General features: G+C 39.9%; 1 protein-coding gene across 4 annotated transcripts in view; it reads right to left on the reverse strand.

The window, feature by feature from the left end:
- NCOA1 (nuclear receptor coactivator 1) overlaps positions 1-17793 on the reverse strand; it is a 426703-nt gene that overhangs the window by 3639 nt on the left and 405271 nt on the right. For all 4 annotated transcript variants that reach the window (XM_070734872.1, XM_070734876.1, XM_070734874.1 and 1 more), the window contains 6 exons: positions 16693-17010; positions 15722-15823; positions 11766-12168; positions 9377-9551; positions 7727-7910; positions 6268-6354 (listed from right to left, as the gene is read on the reverse strand). In XM_070734872.1, coding sequence (XP_070590973.1) covers positions 6268-6354; positions 7727-7910; positions 9377-9551; positions 11766-12168; positions 15722-15823; positions 16693-17010 — 1269 coding nt within the window. The remainder of the gene's footprint in view (positions 1-6267; positions 6355-7726; positions 7911-9376; positions 9552-11765; positions 12169-15721; positions 15824-16692; positions 17011-17793) is intronic.

Consider the following 17793-nt stretch of genomic DNA (forward strand, 5'->3'; position numbering starts at 1 on the left):
TGCTCCAAAAACGCCACTCCAAAAGCTTCCTATCTTGCCCCAAATTGCTCCAAAAATCGCCACTCCAGCTTCTTCCTATGCCACCCAAATCGATTTAACAAAGGCAAATGCAGTGAAGAAGTGCAGCAAGGAGAAACGAGGCATTTTAAAAGGAGAGGTGAATTTGGAAGACTTTGGAAATGATTTGGGGTGGCTTAGGAAGCTTTTGGGGGAGCGATTTTGTGGGCAACTTGGGGTAGCATAGGGAGCATCTGGAGGGGTGGTTTTGGGGGCAATTTGGAGCGGTGTAGGAAACTTGGGGCACAGATTTTGGAGGGGATTTGGGGTGGTGTAGGAAGCTTTTGGCGGAGCATTTTTGGGGCCAATTTGGAGTGGTGTAGAACGCTTTTGGGGGAGTGATTTTGGGGGTAATTTGAGGCGGTGTAGGAAGCTTTTGGGGAAGCGATTTTGGGGGCAATTTGGAGTCGTGTAGGAAGATTTTGGGGGAGCGATTTTGGGGACAATTTGAGGTGGTGTAGGAAGCTTTTGAGGGAGTGATTTTGGGGGCGATTTGGAGTGGTGTAGGAAGCTTTGGGGGGGAGTGATTTTGGGGGCAATTTGAGGTGGTGTAGGAAGCTTTTGGAGGGTTGATTTTAGCAGCGGGATGGGGTGGCTGCAGGGAGCAGAGGAAGCGGAGGGCTAGAGGGGAAAGTGGCAGGGAAATGGGGCAGCTCCAGCGTTCCCCACCTCAGCTGCAAGCAAAAGGGGGCGGGGAATTCCGGCGGGGGTGGCAACCAAATGGGAAATCCCGGTGGTAACAGTCACAAGGCAGGGGAAGCCCTTTGGCAGTCAGAGAGTGCACGCGCAGTAAGAGCACACGCGCAGTAAGAGAGCCCATGGACCCGGGCTCAGGTTCGTAAGATTGAAAGGGTTTTTAAGACAAGGCAAAGAAAATTTAAACCCCGAGTTCGTATCTCGAAAAGTTCGTATGACGAGGGGTTCGTAAGACGAGGTATCATTGTACCTTAATAAATTTTATAACGGACGTGAACAGTAGGCCAATATATTTACATTCTGACTAATCTACTTAATAAGCTTATACCTGGGACTTAGTTCAGAATACAAGAAGAATATTTATTTATCACTGAGCTTGCTTATGTACACAAACTTATGCAAATTTGTTTTAGCAGGCTGTCTATTTATCAACTTCCTTGAGGAAAAAAGCCTACAAATACTGTCTACAAAGTAAATTTAATTTTTATATAGATACACTTTCTATTGCATTTTTATTGTTAACCACTTCAAGAAGTTAAATAGGAAGCAGTTCACATACATTTCGGGTAAATCAGTGTATAAATTGCCTCACTCTATAGATGTATGTCATTTCTGCTCCAAAGTCAGTATGAACATCCACATTGTTGAAATTCTGTTTTCACTGCAAGAAAACATTAAAGGCTAAAAACTGACACCTATTTTAAAAATTAGCATTTCCAGCTGGAGCTAAGCACAGAGCATCTGCTTGAAGTACAACCTACCCATCAAATTGCAAATCGCCAAGGATTTAACCCTGCAATGAACCCTCCCAAGATGTTAGTGATAAGATGTTAGATGGAGGTTTTCTTGGCTGCTTCCACTCCATTATGGAATGGCCTAAAATCCATTTTGGATTTTATGATGTTATGATTTGTGGGACTATTGCGTTTCACTGTTTACACAGTGCAGTATCCTCTTCCTCTCAAGAGCGGTGAAAGCCTCTCAGCTTTTAATAAGAAATCTCCCCGGCTGGTGCTTTCTAAATTGAATTGTAATTCCCATCTTTGTTAATAGTATGCCAATTTGATAGAGGATCAAATTAGGAATGATATTTTATATAGTACAGTGGTACCTCGACATACGAGTCTAATTCGTTCCAGACCTGAGCTCGTATGTCGATCAACTCACATCTCGAACTAATGCCTTTAGACTTTGTTTTTCGCGCGGAGATAACTGGAAGCATGGAATTCTTGCGCCACCTAATGGAAGCTCGGTTCGTATCCCGAATTTGAGCTTGGGTGTCGAACTCGGCTCGTAACTTGGAATACTCGCATGTGGAGCAGCTCGTATCTAGAGGTATTACTGTACTGATAAAAGTAGCAAGCAGCAATGGATGAAAGCTCATTGAGGAAGATGCAAATTGGAAGGAATTTCCTGGCACAATGAATGAAAAATCAATGGAACAATTTTTTTCTCAGAATGGTGGATATATCATTGCTAGAGGTTTTCAAGAAAAGATTGGACAACTATTTGTCTGGGATTACCTAAAAATCTGCTGCCTTGGGCAGGGGGTTGGATTAGAAGACCTCCAAGGTCCCTTCCTGCCCTATGATTCTATGCAGAGGTGGGTTCCTCCTGGTTCATACGAGTTCTACGGAAAAGGTAGTAACTTGGCGGCCTGGGTTGTTGGAACCAGCAGCAATCCAGGCCTGCTATCCCTCCAAGCTGGTTCTCTTGGCAGCGCCATAGGTGCCACCACCTTGTTTTTTGCTTCTATGCATGCACAGAAACTTTGTTTACACATACGCACATGCCCATGCATCACGTCACTGAGCAAACCAGCAAGGAAGGAAAACGGAACCGACCCCTTTTTCATTTATGGGTGCACCTGAATATGATTCGGGTGATACATAATTTGGAGTATTGCTAGTGTGACTTCTCTGATCTCAATCTTAGTCATAAATCTCACAGATCCATATTTCTATGCAAATATTATTCCTTATAGGTTGAAATGCTGGCAAAGAGTTGTCTGGCAAAGCTAATCATACAAACAAAAAAACCCCTTTGAGATCATCATCATTAATGAGCCGGGGTGGCGCAGCAGGTAGAGTACTGCAGGCCACTGAAGCTGACTTGTAGATCTGAAGGTCAGCGGTTCTAATCTCATCACCAGTTCAAGGTTGACTCAGCCTTCCATCCTTCCTAGGTGGGTAAAATGAGGACCCGGATTGTGGGGGCAATAGCCTAGCTCTGTTAAAAAAGTGCTATTGCTAACATGTTGTAAGCCGCTCTGAGTCTAAGGAGAAGGGCGGCATAAAAATTGAATAAATAAATAAATAAATTATTATAGTAGTTGTAGTTATCACAAGGCTTTATGCTTTGAACATCAATATTCAGTTTTACTATTTTTCATCCGTTATTGAAATAGAGAGCAGTTTCATGACTCAGTAGTAGTTTTTCTAAATTGAATGTTGGTCTGTACTTTCCTTAAGCTTTAGTGAAGAATCTGCATGTGTTTGGAAGAGGGATATACTGTACTACGGTAATGGCTAGATTCTTACAATATGCTATATATCAAAATCAAATCCATTTTATTATGTTATAATTGATATGTGAAACCAAACATTGATTATAACAGCATTCTAGTATGCATTAGAAAAATGAGATTATGTCATTTGTTGTGCAATCTATGCACGTCTCTGCTATTCCAGGCAAAATGAAGAAACACATCTTTAAATACTGAGTTTTTGAAAGGACTAGTATGTTAATGTGTTGTGGCCCACCAGCTGGCACCTGAGTCAGACAGTGAGGAGGCTGGAGAAGACTTGGTGCCAGAGGCAGGGATTCAGCCAGGGCCTTCAGAACCTCCAGAGACTGTAATGAGCAAAGAGGAAGAAGAGGAGGAGCCTGTTCTCAATGCATGGGCATGCAGAGCTGCCAAAAGGCAGGAATGGTTCCTGAGGAGGAGGTCTCCTCAGGAGTAAGGCTTAGGGCTAATGGGCCAATCCCCTAGCCTATTTTGAGAGTTGACGAAGATGGGGCCAATTTGCAGGAAACAACTTCATTCATATTACTTCATTTCTTGAATTCAGAAATGTCTGTTCAGCTCTTGTTTTCCAGTGTCATCTTTCTTGCAAATTGCTTCTGGGCGTTTTGCCAACCACAGTACGATTACTGTTATATGAAAGACTTTGCATCAGAATTGAGTTATTTTTTCTTGTACTATTGTCATCTGTTAATGAAGTTGAATAACAGCCGTTGTTCAGAAAAGAGTGGTTTAAACTGTATTTGTGTTTGACTGACTACTAAGAACGTTCATTAGTAGCCCTTAATTAATAAACCAAGGTTTGTATGGACTGCGTGCTGTGTTCTTTGGGTCGGTGGGTGGGGCAGAGCATAATGGATGCTTCAGACAGTCACAATGAAGGAATAATTAACTCAGCAGATTTATTTAATCTCACTAAGTAATAATGGTATCTGATAACAATTGCTTACACCAGCTTTTTCCAGCCTGGTGCCATATCTTCTAATTAGAATAGGGAGCTATCAAGCTGTCTTACATTGTTTTTAAGCCACAAAAGAACTCTCAAAAACCCTTCCATGAAAAAAAATCCCACTCATTAAGAAATGGCAGTTGGTCAAATCAGTTCCATGAAAAAATATGTTTAAAATATTTGTATTATTAATTCATTTGAAATATGAAGGCAAGAATTGGCTTTAACATAGTCAATTTAAATTAGAATATGACTTCTAATAGATTAGCATTCAAAGCTCTGATAATTTTCATTCCATTTTATATCTGATATTTTAGCTTTTTTTAAAAAATGAAGCAGCAGCTAGATTTTTTAAGGTTCATATCAGTTTGGATGTTTTAAAAAGAAAATGCTTCCTCTGTTCTAATGCTGGAAGAAAGCCAAGGAAGAAAAACTGTTTCTTTCTTCCTGTTCCTGTTTTCCTTTTCATCAAATGTAGGTGATGTTGTGGAAGTGCTGAAATGGTAATTTGGGATTCATAATAGACTAGATGAAGGCTAATAAAGAGAAATTCAAATTTTGGCAAAATTGAACTTACTGTTGGTTGGTCAACAGAGCATCTATCTTATAAATTGGGATGTGTTTCCCTCCTGCATTAAGGAATAGTTTACAACCTGAAGATGCTACCTGTTGTTCTGATTATGCTTGCAGTGATTTTTCAATGGAATTCTCATAGACATTTATCTATTATTTGGATTATTGCATAATGTTGTTTGTTATGATCACCCCTGTAGGAAACTACACTTAATGTAAAATGGCAGCAGAAATATTAATATAGAGTATGGAGCTAATTCCAATCTTCAATAGCAATCAGTAATGGCTTCCAAGTTTCTGATCTTTAAAGTTTTCCCTGTGACCATGTCCCTTCCTGCTCAGATGTTAAGATTGTCTCCAGATATTGTCCTCAGGCTTCTGCATTGCCTAAGAAAGTTATCACTTTCTGTCTTATAGTCCCTTATCTCCGGAATGGTCTCCTTGGATAGGGTGACTTAAGTTTGAATTGTATTTTGGGTTCAGAATGAAAGTTTAAAAAATCAAAATTTAGTTTGTTATAAAGGAGAATTTCAAGTGACATTGTTCTTCTAGCTCTTCAGTTTTCTTCATTTATTGCTTTTGCTATTACTGATAAGAATATTTGATTCTAGTGACCTTATATGAACTGGTGGTCTGCCTGACTCAAGAATAGATTCAATTTTAGTTTTTGCTACTTATAGGTTTTCCGGTATCACATATTCTACTAGGAACAATTTTTTGTGACCTGATATATCATAAGCCAATTTTATAGCCAACAGATCCTTGAGATTTGGAAAGGGCATGTCTGATTTCACAAAACAGGAAAGAGAATATCACTGATTACAAAAAATAACTATACTGTATAATGTGGACTTATATACTGTTTTATAATGCCTTACATCCTTCTCTAAGCGCTTCACAGAGTCAGCATATTGTTCCCAACAATCTGGGCCCTCATTTACTGACCCTGGAAGGATGGAAGGCTGAGTCAACCTTGAGCTAGTTAGGATTAAACCCCTGGTAGTGGAATGCAGAGGTAGCCTACAATACTGTATTCTAACTACCGCAACATTAAACATATTATAAATAAAAATCAGTATGCCCTTTCTTGTACCTAGAGCATCTCCAAAGCCATGCATCGGGACAAGTGCAAAGGAGCTAGCATAGGAATAGCTAACTGAAAAATCATAAGAATCTTATGGGATAGGCTTTTCCTTTACAAAATCCATCAAGGAAATTTTCACTCAACATTAAATGGAAATAAACAAATTGCTTGTCACTGTGTCCCAATGCCAATCCCAGGATGTGTAAAGGATGCCCACTTTCAATCAATGCAATTCCAAGCCAGGCAGCCTTTGGGAAGGGTTTTTTTTTGCAACTGTTCATGGGTAGAATCCTACTGCCTCTCTGAGAATATTCTCAGAGGCAGCGTAAGGCAACCGTTTTAAATTTTCCCAACAGAGTTGTGCCTTAGGAATGTCCTACTGACCTGTGCTCCATCTGCTTCTGTCTTCAAAAGATCGGAGGAAAGTTGGTTGCAATAAAGCCCGGTGGGTCTGAGAGCTGGGTCATTTACCTGAAAACAATATCAACAAGAGAAGAAGTCGTCAGCACAAGAGGAGAAATTAGAAATTGTTTAATAGCCTTGTCACAGGAAAAGGGAGATCGATGAAAAGTCAAAATCAAAGGGATCTGCAGGCATCATGTCAGATAACCAATTCACGACAAACATTTGTCTTCCTTGACTTGAGGAAAAGCTTTGCATATGGTATCTGGACAGAAAAGGCAAGTTAGGGCAGTGCTTGTTATCATAGCAAAAACAATATTCATAGAAACATAGAAACATAGAAGTCTGACGGCAGAAAAAGACCTCATGGTCCATCTAGTCTGCCCTTATACTATTTTCTGTATTTTATCTTAGGATGGATATATGTTTATCCCAGGCATGTTTAAATTCAGTTACTGTGGATTTATCTACCACGTCTGCTGGAAGTTTGTTCCAAGGATCTACTACTCTTTCAGTAAATTCCTTGATCGGGCTTGTTCTGAATGGTTCCTGTTTTAAATACAATCAGCATCTTAGCTCTGAACTTATTCATGTATTTATCATGGTGATTTTATGCCCGATTAAACTAGCCAAATCTAAGCAGCTTACAAAAAGTGACAAAATACAGCAAAATAATGGAGAGGAAACAGAGGGCTGGAGAGGACCTTAAATATCTTCTAATTCAACTCCTAACCAAGGCAGAAGTTCTTTGTCTTCAAAAGCATTTTGGCTCATTTATTTATTTTTTAAAATTAAATTTATATGCCATCCATGTCACTCTTGAAGTGATTCTGGGCAGTTAAACACCTCAATGGGGGTTAAGCATTAAGCATTCATCCCCCTTGCTGCTTATAGGCTTGTTCTGAGTGTAGAAGTGAAGCACCCACTGAGTAAATCTGCTGGGCATGTTCTACATTTGCTTTACAAGCTTGACAAAGACCAAGAGCACCTTAAATCTTCAAATCTGAAGATTTCCACAAGTTCTATTGGTTTATTGTTCTCACTATCAGGGAATTTCTCCTTAATTCAAGGTTGCTTCTCTCCTTGATTAGTTTCCATCCATTGCTTCTTATTTTGCCTTCTGGTGCTTTGAAAAATAGGATGATCCCGTTTTTTGTGACAGCCCCTTAAATACTGGAACACTGCTATCATATCATTCCCAGTCCTTCTTTCCACTAGATTCTTTTCACCCAATTCCTGCAACCGTTCTTCATATGTTTTGGCCTCAAGCCCCATAATCATTTTGTTGCTCTTTTCCTCGCTCTTTCCAGAGTTTCTACATCTTTTTATAACATGGTGATGAGAACTGGATACAGTATTCCAAGTCTTACTAAGGGTTAATATTTTGAGACTTTGGCGAAATCCACAGGAGAGGAAGGGAGACACATCTGGATACACTGACCTGCTCAGAGCATAGCTGATTCATGCCAGGCATCTGCAATGAGTTCATTGGCATTTGCCCAGCCATTGGGTTCATATTCTGGGCACTGGCATTTCCTCCGGCCATGGAGACTGTGATGCTCATGTTGTTGTACATTCCCTGCTGAGCTGAGGGGGGCTGAGTCTGCCCAGCCTGGCCATATACACTGCATTTGAAAGAACGAGGCACAGGAATTACATACTGGGATGGGCTTCATTCAAAACCAGTTCAATTTCAGAAGCATGTTAAGTTGTACAGCAGATAGAATTGCAAGACATATTATTCCCATTCTTTTCGTATGAATTCAGAAAAGCAAAACTAGCTGGTCCAGCCAAAATGGACTTGCTATGATCTATCTGAAATGATGATTTAAAGTGTTTTCTTACCTTGAGTAATAATATTTTTTTAAAAGAAGAAAGGGGGGGAAAAGAAGACAGGAAAATCATTTATGAATTATGGGATACCCTTTAGAAATGTCAATAATAGTAATCTGACCTGTCCAGCCTAAAATTTTTTTTAAAAAAAATTATTATTATTTATTTATTATTATTTATTAGATTTGTATGCCGCCCCTCTCCGCAGACTCGGGGTGGCTCACAACAGTGACAAATATATATATATATATATATACTGACAAATCTAATAATTAAAATCTAAGATAGCAATTATACATTTAAAAATCTAAAAGCAAGGAACCCCAATATAAAAAAAACATACATACAGTCATATCATGCACTAGGACTACATAGGCAGGGGGAGATGTCTCAGTTCCCCCACGCTTGACGACAGAGGTGGGTTTTAAGAAGTTTATAAAAGGCAAGGAGGGTGGGGGCAATTCTAATCTCTGGGGGGAGTTGGTTCCAGAGGGCCGGGGCCACCACAGAGAAGGCTTTTCCCCTGGGCCCCGCCAAACGACTTTGTTTTGTTGACGGAACCCGGGGAAGGCCCACTCTGTGGAAGGAATACCAGGAAACCAATAATGAAATGTAGTGAACTAAAATTGATTATGGGTTTCAAGGAATGTCAACCGTGTGCTCTGAAGAATGGAGCATGAAGGTAGTTCATTAATTTCATCATCTTCACTTATTTATTTTATTTATTTATTTTATTTGTCATACAAATGTAGTATTGTAGTATGTTTAATATAATATAAGTACAAAGTAGAGATAGAAAAGATAAAAAAGACATTAGGGCAGGAATGGTAGGCACAAAGGTGCACTTATGCACTTATTACAAACACTAAATTGTGTAGCTATTGACCAGGCAGGGGTGTCTGGTCTAAAAATACCAAAAAATCTTTGCTAAGAGCTGATATTCAAAGGTTAAACTACAGATCATCCATATGAGCCGGGGTGGCGCAGCAGGTAGAGTGCTGTACTGCAGGCCACTGAAGCTGACTGTAGATCTGTAGGTCAGCGGTTCAAATCTCATCACCAGCTCAAGGTTGACTCAGCCTTCCATCCTTGCGAGGTGGGTAAAATGAGGACCCAGATTGTGGGGGCAATAAGCTGGCTCTGTTAAACAGTGCTATTGCTAACATGTTGTGAGCTGCCCTGAGTCTAAGGAGAAGGGCGGCATAAAAATCGAATAAATAAATAAATAAATAAAAGTAAATTTGAGAATCAGGCTTACTTGTTGTTCCCCATAGTTCCTTGCTGCCAGGTCTTCATGTCAGGTGACTGATACCCAGGTGTGGGTGGGGCAGATTGCAGCATGGGGCTCTGAGATGGAGGGATCTGAGGGGACATCAAAGGACTACTAGGACTGAGTGATGGGGCAAAAGCGGCTTCACCTTGCTGACCCATTCCTGAAATGAAAACAACAACAAAAGGTAATTGGATAAATTCACAGGGTGATGGCAACCACAATATTTTACGTTGTAAACTTGATTTATTTAAATCAGTACCGGATTAAAATTGGAGCTTGATACACAACCCATTAACAAGAGGTTGAGAGAGATGCAAGCATTCTGGAATGGGGTGGAGATGGTGAAGAGATTCATTTAAATCACAAGTATGCAACTTTTCCAAGAGCTCTATTTTGGCTTTTCTGTCAGTTTTAATTAAATGCAGTTAATTAAATTTACTTTCATGTAAGCCAAATTAAATGCAATTCATAAGATTTTATATTTCTCCCTCATGATCCATTTAATATGCTGCAATTTTTTGTAATATGTTGCAGTTTTTGGAGTGGGAAAGGGAACCACACACAAGAATTTTGGAATCTACAGGTTCCGTGGTGTTGCAGTAGTTAGAATGCAGTATTGCGGATTAACTCTGCCCACAGTCAGGAGTTTGATACTGAATGGCTCAAAGTTGACTCAGCCTTTTATCCTTCCAAGGTCAGTAAAATGAGGGCTCAGCTTGTTGAGAGCAATACAGCTTTGAGAGGGCTGTGAAGCAGTATATAAGTCTAAGTGCTATTGCTAGATATAACTATAAGTGTCTCACTTTTAAGTCATTTTTAACTTTCTGGATAGATTCTTTTATCTGTAGTCAGAAACCTCTGAAGGGTATGAATTAGCAAATGAAATGGAAGAGAAAAACAAGCGGTGTCTGTGAAACTAAGAGAAAGGGAATGGATGTAATAGATCTGAATAAAAGTGATCAGATCTTGTGAAATGGAACTGGCATTTAGAGAGATGAAGATATAGCCGGGGTGGCGAACCTATGGCACGGGTGCCACAGGTGGCACGCGGAGCCATATCTGCTGGCATGCGAGCCGTTGCCTAGCTCAGTTCCAATGTGCATGTGTACGATGGCCAGCTGATTTTTGGCTCACATAGAGGCTCTGGGAGGGCGTTTTTGGCTCGCATATAGGCTCTGGGAGGGCGTTTTTGGCTTCCAGAGAGCCTCCGGGGCATGGGGGGGGGGTTATCCTCCCACGGCTCCAGGGAAGTCTTTTGAGCCTGGGGAGGGTGAAACATGAGCCTATTGGGCCCATCAGAAGTTGGGAAAGAGGCCGTTTCAGGCCTCCAGAGGCCAGAGGAAGCTGTTTTTGTCCTCCCCAGGCACAGAATTATGGGTGTCGGCACTTGGGCAATGCCAATACCTGAGGAAAAAAAGGTTTGCCCTCACTGAGATATAGGGTTCATTATGAATGAAACAGTTGGCTTAAGTTAGAAAATATGGATTGGTCTAACCCAGGTTGTTGCAAGGACTAGATTTGCAACACTAGGAACAGAGGTACAGAAACTAGTCTGGTCCATTGCATAGACATGCATAGATAATTGTTTTTTAATAGTTGGGGTTTTCAGATTAGATTTAGATGAGCTTTTAATGTTTGGGTTTCTTACATGTTTCATTTTCTATTTATTCTCGTTTTGTACGCCGCCCTGAGTCTATGGAGATGGGCGGCCTAGAAATCCAAATAATAATAATAATAATAATAATAATAATAATAATAATAATAACAACAACAACAACAACAATAACAATAATAGGTCAAAAATGAGCAAGCAAAACTGCTGTGGGACTTCCGACTGACCGAATTCTGAAGCATAACACACCAGACATCCTGATTGTGGAGAAAAAGAAAGTATGGATCATCGACATCGCAGTCCCAGGGGACAGCAGAATTGAGGAGAAGCAGCTAGAGAAATTAGTGAAATACGAAGATCTAAAAATCGAGCTGCAACGACTCTGGCATAAGCCAGTGAAAGTGGTCCCAGTGGTACTTGGCACGCTGGGCGCAGTGCCAAAGGATCTCAGCGGACATTTGAAAACCATCAGAATTGACAAAATCTCCATCTGTCAATTGCAAAAGGCCGCTTTACTGGGATCTGCAAATTTGCCGCTACATCACGCAGTCCTAGGTGCTTGGGAAGCGCCCGCCTGGTGATGAAACACGAAATCCAGCATAGTGATCTCGTTTGCTGTGTTGTACTGACATAATAATAAACAAAATGTCAGAGTCCTCACGTTCTGAAGTTATACCCAGTGACTGAAGTATTACTTTCTCCCCCATTCATCAATTCCCAGTAGAGCAAAATTCCCTTAAAAAGGCACAGACTGAGACTCACCTGATCCGGAATACTGGAATATGTTCTGTTGCATCTGTGGGTTCATATTGGAAGCAAACTGTCCTCCGACGCTTGCCATCATCCCCCTGTTCACCAGATTGCTACGATTGGCCAATGCCACTTCGGGGTTTGGTGCCAGCTGCGAGAAAGGGCTGGTGGAGGTAGGAGGGTTTCCAGGATTCGTACCATAGTTGGGGGGGAAAGGGAATTGCTGTGGGGGACCCTGGGGTAGGCGCCCAGCCGTCAGCTGCACCGGAACGCCGGCTGAAGGAGGAAGATTGTTCCCAAAGCTTTGCTGCTGTCTCATCAGCATGGCTCTCTGCTGCATGAGTTGCCTCTGTCGATGCTGCTGGCTGTAAAGTTCACGGTGACGCTGAGCCAACATCTGTGCATTCAGAGGAGGCTGAGGAAGAGGAAGAAGAAGGAAACACAACACTGAGGGTGGCATTCAAGATGAAAAGCCAGACAACCTCCTCAAAAGGTTGCACATTATCAAGTGTTTTTGCTAAGGAACTTTCACAAGATTCTCACTATTCATGCTCCTCAAAATCTTCTTTTCCACCATTGCTCACATCTCTTTATGCAAAAATGCAGAGAAATGAGAACCAACTGTAATGATATAGTACACATTACATTGTATGTACAAGCAAAAAATAAAAAAATTAATATGAATATGTACTTGCTTTAGGAACGTATGCTTGCATAGAATAATCAGAACAGCTCAGCCAAGTGAGTCAAACAAGAGAAATATTACATATTCCTCCATGCTATTTTTGTTATTTACTATCACTTATTCATTTGTGCCCTGCTTAAAACAACTTTATTACCTGGATTTTGCCATAACAGAATAGCAATGATCCTTAAACACCATGGTTTAAATAGAGGCTCAGCCTGTGGAGATAATGTACTTGTGTGCAGGACACGGAATAAGGGAACTGCAATTGCTATTATGCTCTGCTCCATAGACACTTATGAAAAGTTACTTGATTATACCATTAGGTTCATTCTAAGCATGGGATTTTATCATTTAACAAGGTATCCATGGAGATTTAACATATAGATCTCATCAAATTTTTATGGAGAGTGGAATATTAAATTTGTATTTATTTATTTAATATCTATAATAATAATAATCAATAATATCTAGAAACAGCAAGAATGGGAGACCTAAGTCACGAATCAACTTCTCTCATTACTGAAGGAGAAAGAATTTAGCTCCACTAGTAAAGATGAAAGACTATGAACAATCTGTTGGTTTGTCATTTGACATTCCTAACTCCAGGAGAGATCTCTCTTTTTCCAGATATAATCTGAAGAATGGCAAGCAAATATTCCAGCTTTCTGATTTTTAGTGGAGTTGTTAGATTGAAAAAAAGAGGGATTGGAGAAGCATCAGCTGTTTCCACTTCTGCTTGTCCAGAATAATACCTGCTGTTGGTCTCTGTAATTATGCTCCTTCATTCTTTTATAATCCAATACTTTATTGCTCTCAAGCTGGTCTCTCCTCCAAACAGCCTGTTTTGAAAATCTCTCCAAGTTTCTGACCTACCCTGGTGTTCTCCATCTATGTCTACAACAGCTATACTGACTGAATGGGATAGAAACATAGAAACATAGAAGACTGACGGCAGAAAAAAACCCTCATGATCCAACTAGTCTGCCCTTATACTATTTTTTGTATTTTATCTTAGGATGGATACATGTTTATCCCAGGCATGTTTAGATTCAGTTACTGTGGATTTACCAACCACGTCTGCTGGAAGTTTGTTCCAAGGATCTACTACTCTTTCAGTAAAATAATATTTTCTCATGTTGCTTTTGATCTTTCCCCCAACTAACTTCAGATTGTGTCCCCTTGTTCTTGTGTTCACTTTCCTATTAAAAACACTTCCCACCTGTTAAATAATAAAATGATTCTTTCTTTTTTCCCCTTTTTTATTACAATGATGACTTCCACTTTGAGCAGAGCGATTGTAGCTCCACTAAATGTTGTATGTCATGTTTGTTATGTTTGTTTTTGAAAATTAATAAAAAATTTTTTTAAAAAAAATAAAAATACTTCCCTCCTAAACCTTATTTAACCCTTTGACATATTTAAATGTTTCGATCATGTCCCCCCTTTTCCTTCTGTCCTCCAGACTATATAGATTGAGTTCATTAAGTCTTTCCTGATACGTTTTATGCTTAAGACCTTCCACCATTCTTGTAGCCCGTCTTTGGACCCATTCAATTTTGTCAATATCTTTTTGTAGGTGAGGTCTCCAGAACTGAACACAGTATTCCAAATGTGGTCTCACCAGCGCTCTATATAGCGGGATCACTATAACCCAAAACAAGGGGCTGGTAGGGGACTATCTGGTTGCAGAGTTTTGTCCTAAACATGGCTAATCAGGACACTGGGCTGCGATTGTGCTTTTCAGGAGCAGCCATACAGATGTTCCTCTGAAATTAGAATGATGGTGCCACACACACACTGTGTATGTGTGTGTGAGTTCAAATAAACAACACAACTACATTTGGACTAACATGTATTATTCTGGTCACTATATTTCAAAAAGAATATCACAGGTGGAAGAAAATAACTAATGAAAAGAAGGACCAGGGGAGACATGACAGCAGTGTTCCAATATCTCAGGGGTTGCCACAAAGAAGAGGGAGTCAGGCTATTCTCCAAAGCACCTGAGGGTAGAACAAGAAGCAATGGGTGGAAACTAAACAAGAAGAGAAGTAACTTAGCACTAAGGAAAAGTTTCCTGACAGTCAGAACAATTAATCTGTGGAACAGCTTGCCTCCAGATATTGTGAATACTCCAACACTGGAAGTTTTTAAGAAGATGTTGGATAATTATTTGTCTGAAATAGTGTAGGGTTTCCTGCTAAAGCAGGGGGTTGGACTAGAAGACCTCCAAGGTACCTTCCAACTCTGTTGTTATTATTATAACTCAAATAATCAAGAATCTAGAAAACTTCCTAATGAGGCATTGGGGCGCTTAATTAGCAAAATAAGTAATTTAAATCAAGGGTCTCCAACCCCGGCTCCTGACTGCAGACTGGCCTGTTAGGAACTGGGTCACACAGTTGGAAGTGAGCAGCGGGCAAGCACAACTGCATGCACGAGTGAACAAATCTGTGCATGCATGCTCCTCACCCCAAAAGTTCATGGAAAAATTTGTCTTCCAAGAAACCAGTCCCTGGCATCAAAAAGGTTGGAGATCACTGACTTAAATTAGTATATAATAATGATGTAGAAAGTAGAAGGGTTTTATTATTATTATTATTATTATTATTATTATTATTATTATTATTAATTAGATTTGTATGCCGCCCCTCTCCGAAGACTTGGGGCAGCTCACAATAGTAATAAAAACAATATAGCAGTGGAACAAATCTAATATTAAAAACATATAAAACCCTATCATTATTTAAAAAACCAAACAGCACATTCATACCAAACATAAAACAAAGTATAAAAAAGCCTGGGGGAAAGATGTCTCAACTCCCCCATGCCTGGCGGTATAAGTGAGTCTTGAGTAGTTTACGAAAGACAAGAAGGGTGGGGGGCAGTTCTAATGTCCGGTGGGAGTTGGTTCCAGAGGGACGGGGCCGCCACAGAGAAGGCTCTTCCCCTGGGGCCCGCCAAACGACATTGTTTAGTCGATGGGACCCGGAGAAGTTTCCCCCCAACGCCAATGTTAAAATTCTAGATCATTCAATGTAGCTGAACCACTGGCGATTCACAAGAGGCAAAATGAATTGTTTCCTTGCAGAGTGCATAGATAGAATAGAACAGCATCATTTTCTTCGATACAATAACGTAAAGATTTGTGTGTGTGGATGGATGGCAGTATTAGGTTAAATTCATAGAAAATACACATTGTGGTTATATATAAATATATATGACTTTCAGTACCAAGTTCTGAGAGACACAACCTGGATAAAAGGTCCCCAGCATTTACCTGAGGTGTCATCTGCTGCTGCATGCCTGCCCTTATGCCGATACTACCTGGAGGATTCCCTGCAAACTGGTTTAGAATAGCTTGACGATTTTGATGTATCATCTAGAGAGAAAGAAACAAAGAAGATTTGGTCCCTCTGCAAACTGCGCTGCATACCTCACCCATTTCTTTAGTTAACAAAACTTGTAACGTAAACCAAGGTCAACTGACTGCATAGGTCAAGACTGGGGGACCTACAACTTTTTGGCTATTATTGATCCAAAGCATCCAGCATCTCATTCTATTGCCCATATTAACTTAGATATCTGAGAGTTGTGGGGCAGCAATTTCTAATAGCCATAAAGTTTATTTTCTGATTTTCAGAGCATCTAAAGTGGTGAGAAGAAAGACTGCAAACAGAAGAAAGTAAGATATAACCATTTTGGTAGGTATTCCACCGATACCAACTCTCTAGAAAGGGCAATTTATGGAAAGAAAGAAAAAAATTGTCACATTACGGGTGTGTGTGTGTAAAATATGGAGGCATTTAAAACTGCTGTCAAAAAGATCGGAAGCCGCTTCTTTATAATCATAAACTTTTCTGTTTTCTTTCATGCTTATTCACCATTCTTCCATATTTTATTCCTTTTCCAATATTTGTAACGTTTTGTATTGTTAAAAATTTATTCAATGAAAATTATATTTTAAAAATGGAAATATCGGATCTAAAGATGCCAGATATAGGAATAAATGCTAGAAGAGTTGGTTAGTTCACTGTTTCCCAACCTTGGTAACTTGAAGATATTTGGACTTCAATTCCCAGAATTCCCCAGCCAGCAAATGCTGGCTGGAGAATTCTGGGAGTTGAAGTCCAAATATCTTCAAGTTGTCAAGGTTGGGAAACACTGGGTTAGTTGCTTACATGCTAAAATAAAGGCCAGGTGTAACAGTACACAATGGGCAGTGACCACACTAGCTGAGACTGGACTCACCTGCTGTTGCCCCTGTAGACGTTGTTGTAACTGCAGCCGCAACTGATTTGGAGCTGTGGGAGGCCTATTGAGCGCCTGTCGTGGCTGCATCCCCACAGCAGGGTAAGCCCCACGAGGTGATGGGACCTGGACTGACATAGGTCCAAAGGACTGCTTCTGCCTCATGATACCTGGGAAAGGCCCAGAAAGGTTGGCAGTGGGGGAAGCCGAGGGATAAGGCTGAGGGTACATGCCGGGTTTCTGATCCATCACAAGAGTTGGTGGTGGTGTTACTTGTTGTGGCTGGAACCTCTCGGTCAGTGCTTCTAGGCCACCTCCCTGTTTAAGAAACAAAGTTAAATTTTTGAGTTTCAGCAGAATTCCAAATACATTATCTTTCTTTCTTTCTTTCTTTCTTTCTTTCTTTCTTTCTTTCTTTCTTTCTTTCTTTTGTTAGTTAGTCCAATACATAATACACATTGAAGAGAATAGATATGTAGTAATATAACAAAAGAAACAAATAGAAGAAAAGATATAAAAGTATAAGTGAACAAACTTGAAAGGAAGAAAAGATAAATGAGATAAGGAGAGACAATTGGACAGGGGACGGAAGGTACACTGGTGCACTTATGCATGCCCCTTACTTGGACATTAGCTTTGTATAAAAGCAAATTCAAGAATACAACATGGTAAATTTGATATGCATGTTAGTAAGTATTTAATTTAGAAGGCTGCCCAACTCCAAAATTACTCTGGGCAGCTTACATAGTTAAAAAGGGAAGAGAAAATAATCCAAAAAGAAAAAAAAAACCCCATAATGCATGGATTTTTCAAAAAAATATCACCCTAATAATTAAACTATAATTTTAGATATATAAAATACACTGTTCAAAAAAATAAAGGGAACACTCAAATAACGCTTCCTAGATCTGAATGAATGAAATATTCTCATTGAATACTTTGTTCTGTACAAAGTTGAACGTACACAACAGCATGTGAAATTGATTGTCAATCAGTGTTGCTTTCTGAGTGGACAGTTTGATTTCACAGAAGTTTGATTTACTTGGAGTTATATTGTGTTGTTTAAGTGTTTTGAGCAGTGTAGTTTAAAGCCCTTCTTCT

The sequence above is a fragment of the Erythrolamprus reginae genome, chromosome 1 (assembly GCF_031021105.1).
Source record: "Erythrolamprus reginae isolate rEryReg1 chromosome 1, rEryReg1.hap1, whole genome shotgun sequence".
Lineage (NCBI taxonomy): Eukaryota > Metazoa > Chordata > Lepidosauria > Squamata > Dipsadidae > Erythrolamprus > Erythrolamprus reginae.